The sequence below is a fragment of the Lynx rufus genome, unplaced genomic scaffold (assembly GCF_022079265.1).
Source record: "Lynx rufus isolate CCGP_SWC_20201006 ecotype Redwood Valley unplaced genomic scaffold, mLynRuf1.p SCAF_29, whole genome shotgun sequence".
Taxonomy (NCBI): Eukaryota; Metazoa; Chordata; class Mammalia; order Carnivora; family Felidae; genus Lynx; species Lynx rufus.
The window spans coordinates 4,357,042-4,374,648 of record NW_025814844.1 but is presented as its reverse complement, the minus strand read 5'-3'; the positions used below and the strand labels follow the sequence as shown (position 1 = coordinate 4,374,648).

Below are 17,607 nucleotides of genomic sequence, written 5' to 3'. Positions count from 1 at the left end.
ACATTTTCAGCTTCTTCACCCTAAAAAAATTCTTCCCATTAAAAAAAAAACTTGAATTATTTATTTGCCTCAACTTTTGTATTATAAAAAAGTTTAGCTGGATAAACAGGGATCCATTATCACCACATGATTGTGTTTTGCACGTTGATCACTTCCTTCAGAATAATTTCTGGCAGGTTTGTGAATTTGTTCTTATTGTTGGGTATTTTATAATAATATCAAGTTTTCCTCTTACTTATTTTTTCCACTTACTTGTCAGTCTCTTTAACCTGTTGTTAGGGATTCCATACCGAGTTTTCATGACACGAGAACAGGCATAATAATGTATTTAAAACATTAAAACAAAAATGTTTTTAAAACATTTCCCACTGTTGACATACTCTCAATCTTCAAAAATCTGTGTATATGATAATAAATACTATTTTCTTATATGTCCTGTCAATCCAATTCAATACAACATATATTTGTTGGTCGCTCACTCCATGCCAGGAAGTTGTACTAGATGCTGAGAGTATAAGGGAATCATTTATAGTCTTTGTCCTGGGTACTTCACAGGGCTCAGATCACCACATATACCATTAAGGTTTTCATTATGGGAAATATGCCTTTCCTCTCCCTCCCTCCCCACACCTTTCCTTTCTTCCTCCCTACTTTTTTTATGTGTGTTCTAGTAAGCATTATAATTCAAGTGAGATTTAAGTTTCCCATATTTTCATAGTGATGTGTGTTGTTCCATATTTAGCCTGCCATTAAGGTCTAGGAAATTGCAGCTTTAATAGAGAAGGGAAGAGGGGCTCAGGAAGAAGGAAGGGTAGGAGATTCATAATTTATCAAGCTAGGAGTACTGGCTCATCGTTTATGACCAGGAAATGGTTTAAAGATTTAAAGGTGTGTGTAAGAACCCCGCTAGGTCAGGGCGGGTGTGTGGGAGGCTGGGGTGGAGAAGCTTAGCCAGCTTCTGGTTTCACCAGATACATTTGAAAGGGAAGGAAGAGGAGGGGCTTTCCAGGAAACTCGACATCCCATCAGAAAGAAAGGAGGAATGAAAACTTTTGGGTATTTCAGGAAAAGCAGGCAGGTGACTGGAGTTTGTGGCATGGGGAGGCCTGAGGCTGAGAGGGGTTGTCCAGATTTTAGAGGGTGTGGACCGTTGTGGATGAAGAGTCAGTATAAGGAAGCAAGAAGTCTGAAATTGAGAGGTTGAGCCAGTTTTGATTCTTGTTCTGTTGTCTTCTGGTTACTGACATGACTTAGGGCACGAGATCCTTTGAGAGTCCTATCGTGTTCATCTTTAAAAGAAAATGACAGTACAGCACGGGACTTTGTGCAGATAAAAAATATACTCACGTGTGGGTTCATTCTGTCATTGACTCATTTACTTAGCAACTGCTGTGTGGCGACTTCATTCTGGGGGAAACAGACCAACGGAAGAACCAGATGATGTCGAGTCTCTAACATCAGGATGAGTGATAGATGATACAAAATGTATATAACTAATAATTGTCATTACTCTTATCCCACAGCTAGTTTAAGGCAAGGGAAGGGGGTGTTCACATTTATATCCTAGAAAGATGATTCTGGGAGCCTTGCACCCCATTCCCTCTGAAACCTGATTTCTGGAAAACGGGACCTGGGGAAGGTCACATTTGCTAGCGGAGTGATGTCTTAGCGGAGTTTCCGCCATCTCAAATTATTAGGATCGGGGTCTCATTAGATAAAACAGTCAAAAAAGTAGGGTGTAGGCCTCTAAGAGTAAGTAAAATTAAATCACATGGGCAGCCAAACCCAAACCCTGTGCATTCGAGGGGAGGGATGAGAAAGGAGGAAGTCCACGGGACAAACTCACTGTGGGTGGGTCCCCATCGTGATGGATGGCCAGTGTGAATGAAGGAAAGCTTCTGGAATCCAAGGTTTGAGTTCTGGCTCGACGTCCTAACCCTTGTGGGATATGTGCTCTCTGAAAAGGAGTGTTAACAATTCCTACTTCACAGGACTGTAGGATGTATCAAATGAGATAAAGCTTTGTAACCTGAACAGCTCTAGCAAATTATTTTCCCCAGAACCTGGCAAATGCTCTTTAAGATATGATTGATTCACCAAACGGTTATGAAGAGAAAATTAATTACATCAGATATCAAATAACTACCATTCCCTTTTTTACCTCCTCTTTCTCCTAATTGAATTGATTGGCTTTTTAATAAAAAATGGACTATGCAGACTGGTTATTTGGTAGCAAAGACATATACAGTGGCTGTCAAATGAAGCTTCCCTGTCCCCTGAGCCCCAGTTGCTTGGCCTGTGAGAGCCCAGAGCTCTCTGAGGATGATTTCTGCAAAATTCCCCAAGTCTTTCTGCCTGGGGGCTTCCTATATCTGTGGCTTGCCTCAGTTCTGCGTCATGTCAAGTCGGATGCAAGGTGCGATTCTTTTAGGTGCTTTGCACGGAGGCTTTATGAGTCCCCTGTTTCCTAGGAGGAGGTCACACCGTGTCCTGCAAGGCGTACACAGCTGAGTGGCTTCACTTCCATGCTCAGGGTTCTCTTTCTAATCTCTCTCCTTTTCTGAAACCCCGTCTAGGAGAGCCTTTGTGCCCTTTCCTGGAATCCTCGGGATCTCCCATTCAAACCCAAGAATCTATCACACAAAATGTCCAAACAAATACAGTTCTTTTTCTAAGAGAAACCCTGGTCCCAGCTACTAATTGAATAAAAAAAAAAAAAAAATACTGCCATCTTGTAATAAAACACAACAGATTAGCTTTTGAGAGTAGCTAGACATGAAATAAAGTTAAAATATTGAAGTCAGTCTGCCTCATACTCTTCACCCGTAAAGTGATCGTATTCAGATTTTCCTGAGGGAGAGGACTGGCCTTGCACCAGCTGCTGGTCAGGAAGGAACAGGAAGAAAAAAGACTGGTCTGGGCTGGACCCTCCGGTTGTGAATGGCGGGGGGCGGGCAGGTAGAGCAGGTTGCTGGGCTCACCTGAAGGAGTTCTGCAGAGTGAAGGAGGTGACAGCCACTCTGGTGACTGACGTCTGTGACAGAAAGGGTCACCTCTGATTCACAGGACGCTACAGATGGATGGATTCATTCCCATGTGTTTCCACATTCCTACATGCTGGTAGAGGAGTTGAATATAATTTACTAGGACCAAATTGTGCTTTTTCTCCTTTGAAATGCCCCCCATTATTGCAGTCTGGAAGAGGACTTGGGGGGAGGGACTTGGGGGCCCCAGGGTGTTTTGCTAAAGAAAATGAGTAGGAAGAAGAAAGTTGGAGTTTGCTTTCCTTTACCGTCCCGGTTGTATTTCTAGGCAATCTGCTGCAAAAGTTAACAGAAGTTAACAGGTTCCAGATGATAGCTGAGGGAAAAAAAAAAAACACAGAAACTGATTTTTTTTTTTTTTTTTTCCTGAGACAAGACCAAGAAGGATCATTTGTTCTTCAGGATCCATTTGTGCCAAGGAAGGGCAAGCCTATTTAAAAATACCAAGCCACCTCAGGATTTCAGTGGAAGGTAGTGAGAGCTCCTAATCTCTGTTTCCCTGCCCTTGCCCTCCTACTTCAGTTGTTGCTACGAAGGTTTAGTTGGCTTACTACACTAGTTATTACTGATGGAGTGGTTGGGGGTGACTTATTGGCCATTGTGTGATTCACCCCAAATCACGTACGTTTCATTTTGCAAATTTCCTGCCCGTTTTTTAAAGTCAATTTTGAGAGGGAGAGAGGGAAAGAGAAGACCACGCGTGCGCGAGCAGGTGAGGGACAGAGAGAGGGAGAGAGAGAGAATCCCAAGCGGGGGCTGTGCTTTTTTTATTTGCTCTTTCAGTAAATAGTTACTGCATGCATACTGTGTTTAGGAATAGAAAGTGGAAATAGAGTAATGAACAGGAAGGAGCCCCTGTTCCAAAGTGGCCAAGGGCCTGGTGATATGCAGGTTTGGGGAATGGCTAATAGGGGGCTCTAGCTGGAATGGAGGCATATTTAAGAGAGTGCATTGTTGCTTAGAGCCTTTGCAAGACATAGGTAATGGTGGCAGGGTCTGCGACCTCCCTATCTTTCAATGAAATATTACCAAGTGACTTAGCAAACGCATTTGTAGAGGTAACCCGACCTCTGCAGAATTTTGATATGAACCACCCAGCTGAGCCTCACAATGGCTCATGAGTCATACCTGCATTTGGGAGATAGACCAAGATACCCAAACAGTCTCATCTGAGGGGACTCTGGGGAAAGTTCTGACACATTGTGGATCATCTCGTAAATAATGGGGCATAACAATGGGTCAGGAAGGGTCAAATGTCATCTTATGCCTGGAAACTTAGGAGATCCAAGACTTCTTTATCTATTGGCCAACAATCAAATGCTTTATCGGGTCAAGGCCGAGAGCTGATGGAAACAGAGTCAGCTTAACCATGTTACTGGAATTGTTACTCTATTTCTCCAAATAGAGCAGCCTGTCAACGAGTTTTAAACTATTTAATTTCATAAGGCAGGAGGATGTGGTATATGATGAAAAGAAGGGTAGTAAGGCAGAGAGTGGAAAAGGCCAAGGCAGTCTGGGGAGTGGGATGTGGTTGGGTGGGCAAGCCTAGAAGTCTCTGTAAGGATTCTTTTGTACCTACTCCTTTGTCAGTGACACAGACTTTGCGTGCAATCGGCATTTGGAGCGATGAGGAAGGGACTAAATCCAAGGTCAAAGATCCTGCATACAGAGCAAAGAGATCTGGCAGAAGAGGCTAATCCATTGCTGTTTTGGATGTTGTTCTGGGAGCGATGGTTTGACACCGTGGCCGGAGGCTGCCCTCATTCATGTGGTATCATAAGCATAAAGCCCAGACATGGTCGAGAGCTGAATCGGTGCCACGAAAGGTGTGTCTGCTTCTCAGGCAACAGAAATATTTGAAGGCAATAGCAATAGCTCCATATATGTCAGAGAAGAAGGTGTTCCCAGGAGGAAGCAGGCAGGATGTCAGAGTAAATTTATCAAGATAAAAATGGTTATCTTTCATCAGTTTTCAGCCTTATTAGTTGTCAAACAAGATATAGCTCTGAGCAGCATCGTGTGCTGAGGATGAAAGAAACATGAACTCATTGATTTCTTCTTGTGTGAGTGCACATGTCAGTCCAGGAAGAATGCTACTGAGAATAATCCAGACTGTTCTACAGCCTATGGTGAAAGCCTACACACAAAAAATCTTACTTTACTAAATCTTTCAAAAAAGGAACCGTAGGAGGTAGTAAATTAACCCTGTTATTAAAAAGTCACTGCCACTTACACAAACCTACTTTTTATACATGCCTATACCTATGTTCCAGCCCTGGCTGTCCCCCTTTTCCATACTTGTCTCAAGTGGTTTATACATAGAATAGCACTGTGGCTGATTCTCTTATTTCTGAAATGGAAATGATGTTTATTCTCCACTTGTAACACGGTTTGAATCATGAGAACTTACTAATATTTAAACATCAGTGGCATATCAAGTTCAGTGGTTCAACCTAGTACTTTAGAGATGCTGATATCCACATAGATGGAGGGTAAATTTCCAAACGTGAAGTCTCGATGAGTCTGTAAAAGTAAACTTGTTAACAAATCTAAGCAAAGTCCAGTAAGGAACTTTGCTTTATCATTAGGTTCCTAAGCACTTCTTAGTTTTTTCAGAGGACCAATGATGTAAAAGCCCAGCTACAGTAAATTTGTAATATAGTAGAATTTATATTTTTTAGGAAGAGAAGTTTTAACTTTTGGGAAAATTACAGAAAAGTAGCATTAATTAAAAATAAGATTGAGTTCATAAAGACAGAGTTAATTAGAAGTCAAAAACTGGAAGTGAAAAGTTAATATAAAATTAGGCATGAGTGATAATCAGCACTCTTATTTAAAAACAGTGTTTGGGGCACCTGGATGGCTCAGTTGGTTAAGCATCTGACTCTTGGTTTTGGCTCAGGTCATGATCTCATGGTTTGTGGGTTCAAGCCCTGCATCGAACTCTGTGCTGATAGCTCGGAGCCTACTTGGGATTCTCTCTCTTCCTCTCTCTCTGCCCCTCCCCTGCTCATATTCTCTCTAAATAAATAAATAAATAAATAAATAAATAAATAAACTTAAAAAATAGTTTTTACTGAGCACAATAAGTTTTAAATTCTTACAAATAATCTTTTTACAGGTTAAGTCTTCATTGCAATCAATAATTTGAAACCCTAGAAGAGGGTCTACATTCTGCTAGTCACAGTCTGCTAGAGAGGTAGAATGATCCATAGCTTTGTAAAGTGTTTAGTTACACAGAGGTGCATCAAGATGGAGTTAAAAGGTACTTTCCGTCCTTGTGAATAAATGTGTGTATGAAGAAAGGGGAGTGATTTAGTAAACGTGGCAACACGTTTCATTCGCAAATTCATTCATAAAAGCTTTGTTTTGTTTCATTCGCAAATACAGGAGACAATCTGTGCTGTTATTCTCTCACGTGAGGAGGGGTGAGCAAGGTCAAGCTTGAGCGGAAGGATTTGTATTTTAAATATGACAACTTTCTGTGGGTAAACTTATAAAATGGTGAATAATAGGTTCAAAGATATTTATAAACAAGGAAAAAGCACCATAGTCTTTAGAATTCGTTTTATGCCAACTGTATAATCAATCAGGATGTGTTTAGAAAACTCAGTTAAACTTAGAATTTTTTTTTAAATGTTTATCTATTTTTGAGAGAGGGTGAGCAGGGAAGGGGCAGAGAAAGAGGGACACACAGAATCTGAAGCAGGCTTCAGGCTAGAGCCTGATGCAGGCCTTGAACTCACGAACTGAGAGATCATGACCTGAGCCAAAGTTGGAGGCTTAACCGATTGAGCCATCCAAGCACCCCAAGTTAAGCTTTTAATACTGTTAGTAATATTTGCTATGTATTAAATTAATTAAAAAATAAAACAGAATCCTACCTCTTAATAATTTAAAAGGCAATGAATGTTTAAATTCAGAGGCCAAAAAAAAAAAATCCAACTAAGATTTTAGTGACCATCTGGTTCAGCTTATGTTTTAGAGATAGCACCCCAGGTTGTTTTGAGTTAAGTAGAAAACTCATACCAAAGGCTTCTATCCTTTATTTTTATTTTTTTTAACGTTTATTTATTTTTGAGACAGAGAGAGACAGAGCATGAACGGGGGAGGGGCAGAGAGAGAGGGAGACACAGAATCGGAAGCAGGCTCCAGGCTCCGAGCCATCAGCCCAGAGCCTGACGCGGGGCTCGAACTCACGGACTGCGAGATCGTGACCTGAGCCGAAGTCGGACGCTCAACCGACTGAGCCACCCAGGCGCCCCAAGGCTTCTATCCTTTATAAATGAGATGCTTTCACCTGATTTTTCCTTAAACTGGCTTTAAATTTTAGCAAACTGAGTAATGGTTATGATTTTCTGCTACTACAATTTGATTCTAAGACCTTGCAATCCATTACCATGTAAAAGTCTTATTTTCTTTGATGCTTTATTCTAAAATTACATTCTTTTAACTGACTTCTTTAATGAAATTAATGTACAGTATAATATTGCTCTTCTAGTTTTTCTGAGATATATTGACATATAACTATTGTATAAGTTTAAAGGTATATATTGTATTGATTTGATACACTTAAATATTGCAAAATGATGACCACTGTAGTGTTAGGTAACACCTTCATCATGTCATGTAATTCCATTTCTTTTTTTTTTTTGTGGTGAGATATTTCTATTTCTTGAAGTGTGACAAATACCTGATTGATGGATTCAGGACTGTACTGACGAACTCCGTGGAACGAAGTCAGCTTTCATACATCTCTGGACAATGTTAAAATATAGGGACTATCCCCAAATGTGACAGCATATTCTATTATTTGAAAATGATTTCTATTAGCTTTTTGTGGTACACATGTATGAACATTCTTATGGTGTGCAGAAAGGAGATAATGCAGGTGTTACATGATAAGAATAAGTATGCAAGCATATGTCTTGCCTTTCTGACCTGTAGGGGGAGAGAGACCTTTTGGTAGCATCTTTCTTTTTTTTTTTTAATGTTTATTTATTTTTGACAGAGAGAGACAGAGACAGAGTGTGAGCAGGGAAGGGGCAGAGAGAGGAAGACACAGAATCCGAAGCAGGCTCCAGGCTCTTAGCTGTCAGCACAGAACCTGATGCGGGGTTTAAACTCCTGGACCGCAAGATCATGACCTGAGCTGAAGTCGGACGTTTAACTGACTGAGCCACTCAGGCGCCCCTGGTAGCATCTTTCTTGATGAAATATTTTTGAACCTTTCTGAAGGAAGGTGTTCTTGTCCCAGCCTTGTCCAGCCTCTTGTGGACGTGGAGGTCAGACATAAAGGAAACGGGAAGAACTGGGTCCTGCCTCTCAGTTCTAAAGCATCACTACTTGAGACATTTATAACTTTAACCGGATCTAAGACACAGGAGTGTATAATGGGAAAAAGAATTCTACACAAATAGACAATGAATCAGGTGACATAACAGCCTTTTTCCTGTCCCTCTTCTTTGATAGCTTTCCTTAGGAAAAATCTACCATTGTTTAATTTTTTTCCCCGCTCCATTGTAAATACTTGCAGCTGATTCTCTTGTTGTCATTTTTTAAAAATAAAATAACCAGGATTTTGAGAGGACATCCTTTTAAAAGCAATTAAATGCTCCAGAGCGGAGAAGGAAAAAATATTAAAAGTACGAACCAACAAAAAATTTCTGGAATCACTGAATGGACAGAACTCTTTTGTCACTTGGTGCTGAAGTTGCTTGTTCTGAATACTGTGTTTCTACTGCTCTGGCAACTGTTAAAATAAACAAAACTCCTTGAGGCAATAAAGAGCATTTAGAATGTACTTAGTTGAAATGGAGATTCTAAACATTTAAAGCATTGTCTCCGAGGCCATCAATAGTGAGATGCTGTTTGGCTTTGCTACAGGGTATGAAGGAAGTAGATCACATCTGGCTAAAAATTCAACTCTGTGAGCCCTTACCTTTAATAACATAATCTAAAATTATTGCCTTCAACTATTATGGAAGGGTAAATTAAAGTTGCCTAAACCTCTCCGCGATCATATTGTAGTCAAGGGGAAATTATTATACAGATGGTCCCGCCTTTCGGCGGATGATTGGACAAAAGCAATATGCATTCAGTAGAAACTGTATTTTGAACTTGGAATTTGGGCTGGCGGCCTGCAGTGCAATGTTCTCCCACGATGCTGGGTGGTAGCAGCCGCTGCTCCCCGTTCACCACACTGGGTACGAGGGTCAGTAGCCGTAAGACTTACATTCTTGCCATTCTATATCCAGACAGCCATTGTGTTTGTCACTTTCAGTACAGTATTCAGTCAGTTGCACCAGCGATTCAACACTTGATTATAAAATTGGCTTGTGTCAGATGATTCCTTTAATTGTAGGCTAAAGTAAGTGTCCTTCGGGGCGCCTGGGTGGCTCAGTCGGTTGGGCGTCCGACTTCGGCTCAGGTCATGATCTCACAGTCCATCCGACTTCGGCTCAGGTCATGATCTCACGGTCCATGAGTTTGAGCCCCACATCGGGCTCTGGGCTGACAGCTCAGAGCCTGAAGCCTATTTCAGATTCTGTGTCTCCCTCTCTCTCTGACCCTCCCCCACTCACGCTCTGTCTCTATCAAAAAATGAATAAACGTTACAAAAAAGTAAGTGTCCTTCGCACGTTTAAGGCAGTCTGGGCTGAGCTATGACGTTCAGTAGGTTAGGTGTATTAATACATTTTAGACTATCATTTTCATCTTACTTTGGTTTCATTGGGACGTAACCCCACTGTAAGTCGAGGAAGATCTGTACACAAACTGCAATCAAGTATTTTTATAAATGTTGCATGACAGGGGTACCTGGGTGGCTCAGTCAGTTGGGCATCTGACTTCAACTCGGGTCATGATCTCACTGGTCATGATCTCACAGTCCGTGAGTTCAGGCCCCGCGTCGGGCTCTGTGCTGTTGGCTCAGAGCCTCTTTGGATTCTGTGTCTCCCTCTCTCTCTCTGCCCCTCCCCCACTTGCACTCTGTCTCTCTCTCTCTCAAAAATAAATAAACATTAAAAAAATAAAAATAAATTTAAAATAATGTTGTGTGGTCATCTTAACAATTTCATACTTGCAACAGATTTTTCCCCTTCTCATTTTGATGAATTGTCAAAGTCCAATCATTTCCTGTTGGGAGAGTTTTCCCAAAACTGCTTGCCAACTTTGATCTTTACAAAATGAAGTTCCTTAATGAGGCAAGTTCAATTGTTTACAGTTCAAACGATGGTATTCGCATTTATAAACCACTTCACTTGATAACTTGTTGACTCCTGGTTTGTAATTGTGGGCCCTCTAGGCCTGGCAAGGTCTTTTGTTTGGGAAATTCCTGTCAACCGTTGTCACCCTTTTGGGGGGGGGGTTCCATATAATTCTGGGTCATTAAAACCAGGTAGGAATAGTGGAAACTGTAGTACATTCTTAGCCAAAGCAAAGAATCTTTCTCCTTTGAGCAATTTCAAAAAAAAATTGTACTATCAACAGTAAAGTTCTTGAGGCAGAGGGCAGAGGTCCAGGTGTCTTGACTGTCCAAGAGAGGTGCGGGGTATCTGGAACACAGTGCAGACAGAACACAAGAGCTCATTACGAAGAGTTGCACATGTGCTCCTGAACAAAGGCAACATCATGCTTGATGAAGGAGCGATTGCTCTTTGCCTTCTAAGGCTTTTCTAGCTCACATGTGCTGCCTCAGCAAGTTCAAAGGCACATTTTGCGCTTGATGGGGATAACTCACTTAGAAATGTCATTTAGGGGTGCCTGGGTGGTTCAGTCCGTTAAGTGTCCGACTTCAGCTCAGGTCACGACCTCACGGTTCGTGAGTTCAAGCCCTGTGTCTGGCTGTGTACTGACTGCTCAGGAGCCTGGAGCCTGCTTCGGATTCTGTGTCATTCTTTCTCTCTGCTTCTCTCCCGCTCATGCTCTCTCTCTCTCTCTCTCTCTCTCTCTCTCTCTCAGTCTCAAAAAATAAACATTAAAAAAAAAAAAAAGAAAGGAAATGTCATTCAGAGTCCCCAGCAGCTTGGGTGAGCTCCTGGATAGCAACTTTACACAAAAAAATAAAGCAGGGAATTCACCTTGTTGGGCCACTGTCATCAGTCAAATGGGATAATTTCAGACAAAAATAAATGAAGTTGGATTTTTAGAAGTGGCTTGATTTTTAAGTGTGGGTATCTCTTAATGCATACAAATTGCCTAGGTATTTAGCATCTCAAACTATCTGAGAGTTTCTGGGAGTCAGGAACCCAGGTGTGGCTCCGCATGTGGTGCAGGCTGTCTCACAAGGCTGCAGTCAAGGCGGGGTGGGGGGTGGGGGTGAGGTCACGGTCTCCAGATGAGCTGCCTCCAAGCTAACTCGCGTGGCTGCTGGCCGGAGAGGGCTGGCTGCTGGCTGGAGACTTCAGCCCCTTGCCACATGCCTGGTGAGCAAGGGGAGAGGCAGAGGGGCACCCAGAATAGAAGCCACCAAGTGGTAGCAGGATACTTTTACTGTCTCTCTTCACGGGGAGTCACTGGCTCTAGCCCATATTCAGAAGCAGGGGATTACATATGGGCATGACAACCAGGAGGTGGCCATTACGGGGGACCATTGTCCTTGTCCTCTCCTTAAGGTCTTCGGACTTAGCTGTGAATAGTGGTTACCAAAGGCTGTGATGCGAGACCCCAACAGCGGTCTCCTTTCTCCCCCTCCACAGTCAGTCTTGGGGAATGTCCCCAGTATACACATTTCCACTATGCATAATTGGAAACCTGACAGAGTGAGGTTATAAAACTGAAACAGCAAGACTGATACATGCAGAGCGTTTATCATCCTGTGGAGGGAAGGCTCTGGCTCACTGAGCCCCTGACGGTTAACTGGGGACGGGATAGCCAGGGGACGGGATAGCCAGGTGACGGCATGGAGCCATCGTGAGGCCGAGATGCTTCCTAATGATTGTGCAGCCTCGGGGACTAGACTCCCCGGCTCAATCCTCAGCCTGGTTACTTACCTGCACTTCCTGGTTTTTCGTGTGTAGAGAGAGAGTAATAACAGTCCCTGTGAAAGGGGCATGGTAATCATATGGTCAGTGTGCATGGAGTGCACACGTCAGGGCTTGACACATAGCAAGCACATTTTTGTAAGCTATTATGAGACACATTCACAGCGGATAAGTCACTGTGAGTGCTCGTTAAAGTGAATTCTACTTGAGTTTTTCCCCCAGAAATACTCAGGAATGGGTAATTTTGCTGCACAATACTAATGAACATGGACAAACCCCCTAGGGTAGGGCTGAAAAGAAAGAAATGTTCCAGTTGTTTAGATGTGTATTTTGTTTACGGTTGTGTAAATGTCAATTGTGATGTTTTTATTTAAATGTCCATTGTGGTGTGTTTCTGCTGCCGGGCAGGCTGCACACTTGGATAGCCTGCTTCTCTTTCTGGATGCCCTCACGTCTTTTCCATTCCATTTCATTCATTTCTGCACTTTTCGTGATTCTCGTGGGTCTGAGCACCCCCTGTGCACGGGACCCTGGAGACAGCAGAGGTGGTCACAGGCATCTGTACTGATGTGTGCGACGCTGAATGAGAAGTGACCTGGGAGAGGCACCAGGGGGTGAAATGCACCTGTTTGGGAGGCTGTGGACATGGGCGATGAGCCAGAGGAGGACACACGTAAGCCACGTGGCAAGATGCTTGGTGGAGGAAGGATGGGAAGGTGTTGCGGTCGGAGGGAGGGATGCGGGCGAAGCCTGCAGGCAGGAAGCAGCATATGGAGGGTGCTGGCTCTTTAGCTGGGCAGCGGCGCAGCACGCAGGGTGTGAACTGAGGCACAGAGCCACGGGCGTAGGCAGGAGCTGGGCTTGCAGCCTGGAACTGAGGGTGAGAAACGGCACAGAACTGACATCTCAGAGTGACAGCCAGTGTCTTCTGATCCCTTCCTTGCAAGGTGCACCCGGTCTGGCCCCATCCAGGACTCTGCTGGCACACTGGCGCCCTGTGGAACACTCTGGGGCGGGTCAGCCAGGCCGCGCCCGCTTCTGCTCCAAGTCCCCGCCCCGGCACCCTCTCCCACGGAAGACTCGGTCAGCTGGCTCACCTGCCTCACCTACCCCCTTTCCCTGCTGACTTCCTCTTCACATAGTGCTTGTTTTCCACCGTTTCTGGTGGTTGACCTTGTGTTTGTTGTTCCTCATACGTCTCCTCACCAAAATGTGAGTTCCCAAAGGCAGAGGAGGATCTTTGGGGGTCCCGGCACATAGTACACGCTCAATAAATATTTGTTAGCTGAATGAATAACCAAATGTCTTTGAATTGTTTTTAAGGAGCTTCAACTGTGGATGAGAAATAAGAGACAGAAGGAAAAACAATCTAGAAAGCCAATTCAAGCATATGTTTTTATTCCTTTACATTGTCCCATTTATATATTTTCCTATCAGCCCCATCAATAGTGTGAAAGTTTATTCCTGCTTTGGGTCTTTCCATAAAGGAGATTAGGAATGTCAGTGATGGTGTAAACAGCTACAAATATGTGCGCGATTCTTTTGGAATGAAAAAGCACGTTTTCTGAATTCCTCCTTTCCTTAGGATACCATCCCTCACTTTGCCCTACTCTGCCGCTGATTGCTGGACTCTAGAGTAAGCCACCAGAAGCGAGGGCTGGGGGCTGGCCTATGCCATGCTCCTGCTGTTCAAATTCTGTCTCAAGATCAGCCCTCCTGGATCTGGTCTCCCTGTGTGGGAACCATGTTTGTGAGTCCCAATGTGCATCCCACACTGGATTGTCCTGTGGTTCCAGATGCTCCACCCTCTGACCAAGGGCACCCAGGCCTTGCCCGTGCCATGTCTCCCCTACTCAATCCTCTCGGGGTCTCCTGACCCCCCCCCGGACTGCCCTTCTCGTTTCCTACTTCTTGGTTACAACAGTGCTTCTCTTGCATTTCCATGTGACGACCTCCTCCTTCAGAGACCTTCGAAGACATCCTTGCTGGTGATCAATTCACCTCTCTGTCGTAGTGAACTTTTTCGTGAACACTTGTTCTCTTGTGAAACTGGACCTTCCTGGATTTTCTCATGTCTGTCCTAAATTTTCTGCCGCTTTTTTTTCTTGCATACCTGCCAGTTTCCCCTCCATCTTTACCCCATATGCAGGCAGCAGTCGGGGCAGATGCTTCTGTCTTGTGTACATCTGTCCATTGCTCTTGCCTTGGGAGAATCTTTCCTTTCTTGTCATTTCTGCGAACACTTTGCTCAGGCTGCAGCTCCCTTTCCCCCTAGAGCGCTAAGCAAGGATGCTGTCCATGCTAACGACTGGCTGTTTCCATCTGGTCTCCACCCTGTGATTTAATTCTGTGAGTTTGTCTAAAGGTAAACTCATATTTTTTAAAGTTTATTTATTTTGAGAGAGAGAGAGAGAGAGAGAGAGAGAGAGAGAGAGAGAGAACAAACAGAGGAGGAACAGAAAGGGGTACAGAGGATCCGAAGCAGGCTCTGTGCTGACAGCAAAGAGCCCAGTGTGGGGCTCAAACTCATGAACCGTGCGGTCATGACCTGAGCCGAAGTTGGACACTTAACCAACTGAGCCACCCAGACGCCCCTAAACTTACCACTTCTTAAATCACTTTTCTCCATGGCAGTAATCCTTATCATTGCCTGGGTTACAAGCCTTGGAGTCACTGTTGTATAATTTCTCTTCACACCTCTCCATATTTATTTTACAAAATGCTTTTTTATTCCATCTGCTGCTTTTTAAACTTGCTGTCATCACTGCTCTGTCTGGAATCCTCATTTATTCCCCAATTACCACAACTTTTCAGTTTCACTCTCTCCCAGTCCAAATTTCTCACACAGTCACCAGATCATCATCATCATCATCATCATCATCATTATTATTATTTAATAGTAATAATTGTTATTATGGTTATGTACTAACATCAACTCCATAGTCCACTGCCTTCTATTTTCTCTCCTCCCAACTTTCATTCCAACATGTTTCCATCTGTGTAATCATTAAACAGATTTCCTCACCTCACAGGTTCATATTCAGTCCTTCTCGTCTTTAGTTTTTCTTTAGTCAGCCAGTAAATTTATTTCTTATTGCTATAATGTGCTCATTTTCTTTCTGCATGGAACACTGCACACTTTCTTCTCCCTGGATAATAATGAGGATGATACGATAAATGCTCATGTTTTTGAGGGCCTCCGGGGTATAAGACGCTGAGCCATAGGTATTATCATATTATATCTTTCTATTTATCCCTCATAATGAGTCAGTGAGTTAGAGACAGTTATCATGTGTGCCTCACAGATGGGGAAATGGGAACCTGGAGAGCTAAGGCACGCACTGGAGCCAGTCGTTGGAGTTCTGTGTGTCAGATAAGCGATGCAGAAGAAAGAGCGTAGGGTCGGGAGCCTGGCAGGTCTGAGCTTAACTCTAACTCGGTCAAATCCTAGTTGGGAGATTCAGGTGAGCGGTTGAGTCTTTCTGAGCCTGACTGTTCCTACTCATAAAATGAGGATTAAATGAGAAAATTTGTGTAAAGCCCTGCCATGGAGCGTTTACCAAATATCCTTCTGTTGTGTGTCTCTTCTGTCTCCTCTCTTCCATGGAAAAACCTTCCCCGCGCATCCCAAACCCTCCCCAATCCCGTTGCCTCTATATTTCTGTAGCAATGTTAATTTCTCCAGCTTAATTTATGACTCATTTATGGACTGCATTCAGGTATGTGGGTGCTGCCTTCCTGGGTAGATTTTAAGAGCAAGGATCATGCGTTTTAATTCTGCATTTCTAATGGTGCTCGACAGAGTGAGGAACACAGAAGAAAGGCTGAATTTTTACTTCCTAATTGACTTATCTGCTTAGGTCGCCATTTGATCTAGCGACGGCTGATGCGGTCACCCACGCAGGCCCTGTGCACCCTGGTCCCATCAGCCTGCCATTGTTAATGACGCTCTCCCTCTCATTTCTCTTCCCAACCGCAGCGTGTGCGTTCCGGTACAATGGGCTCTCCTTTGTCTACCTCATCTACCTCTTGCTCATCCCCCTGTTCTCGGAACCAACAAAAGCAACGATGCAAGGTAAGAGACTTGTGCTGTTCTCTGCTGAGGTCGGAATGCATTTCGCTGGGCTTCTGGGTCTGTCTTTATCCGATACGAGAGATGCTGTCTGTGTGTCGTGCTGGTCCCGTTGGGAGCGGGCGTCAAGTGTTTGAGCAGCTGCAAGTTGAGTAGCGTGGAGCTGGTTGGTGACACGTTTTTGTCATTTACAGAGCTATCCTCCCCCACAAGTTCCCAAGTCGGTCTTCGTTGGTACGCTTGCAGTGTATCTGGAACATTCTGGCTGGTTAAGGTGAACTCAGGGTATTTTCAACAAAATAAGGCAGAGGGTGGAGCAACATTGGCACACGCTTTGCATGTTGGATTGCTGGGGAGAATGTGGTGGCAAGTGGAAAGGAGGCAGAGCACCGTCTTCACATTTCCAAGCCACGTAGCAGGAGTACTGGGTAGGAGGCCGGGTCCCGGTCATGACTTGTTTATACATCAGCTGAGATCTCTTCCATATGCCTCAATCAAGTACTGGAAGAGAGTAATCTGAGTCTGGGGGAGGGTTTCTCAAGCATGTTGCTGCAAAATTTTGGATCCATTTCCCATTGCCCTGCAAGAATCTGAAGGCATAGAAAAGAATGTGACGATTTCTTCTGAGGTTCAAATTAGGAGGCATGGTCTGCCTTCTGAGTTTCCATATTTGAAGTTCTTCCACAAGTATAAACATTAAACCACACCAGGTCAATTTTTCCAAACAATACCGTCAGAAATAAAGACTGTGCCCAGTGTCTCAGGTGAGATGGCTGTATATTAACATGGAAAAAAAAGGAAGTTGTGTTTGGCCCAACCAACAGGGTGGTGCGGGAAGGGCCATTGGTCACTGCCGCCAACTTATCAACTTGTGAGTCTTCAGGAAAAGAGGGGACGACTTGGTGTATGCAGTACAGCAAATAATGGCTCTGTCTTTCCTGAACTATTGCATTTATAATGCATATTATGATTCTTCATCTGAATAGTGAGGACTGCAGACGCCGTGTTGACTTTCCTGCCTGAGGGAGAACCGGAGTAACCACTCTTGGTTTTTTTTTAAGTTTACTTATTTATTTTGAGACAGAGAGCACATGAGAGTGGGAGAGGGGCAGAGAGAGAAAGAGAGAGAGAGAGAGAGAGAGAAAGAGAATCTCTCACTGACAGCCCAGAGCCGATGTGGGGCTCGAACTGACGAACCGTGAGATCATGACCTAAACTGAAATCAAGAGTCAGATGCTTAACTGACTGAGCCACTCAGGTGCCCCCCTAAGTAAGGGCTCTTCGAAGTCACTTAAATCCTTACTACAACAAGTGACGAAGAGCTAGAGAAAAGTGAGTGCAAGCATAATCCTTATCAAACCTCAAGATCCCTTGTTCAGGGGACCACACCCACTCTTGCCTCATTCCTACAGTTCAACATAAACGAAGACATTGAAACAGAGTAATTTCTGGCCTCAGAACCAAGGTTATAACATACAGGCAACTTGTATTTCATGGCTTGGCCTGG

The 17,607-nt window shown here is 43.8% G+C and overlaps 1 protein-coding gene across 2 annotated transcripts in view; it reads left to right on the top strand.

Annotated features, from left to right (window-relative positions):
- PIEZO2 (piezo type mechanosensitive ion channel component 2) overlaps window positions 1–17,607 on the top strand; it is a 470,115-nt gene that overhangs the window by 65,436 nt on the left and 387,072 nt on the right. For both annotated transcript variants that reach the window (XM_047090354.1, XM_047090353.1), the window contains exon 2: window positions 16,008–16,103. In XM_047090354.1, the coding sequence (XP_046946310.1) occupies window positions 16,008–16,103 (96 nt within the window). The remainder of the gene's footprint in view (window positions 1–16,007; window positions 16,104–17,607) is intronic.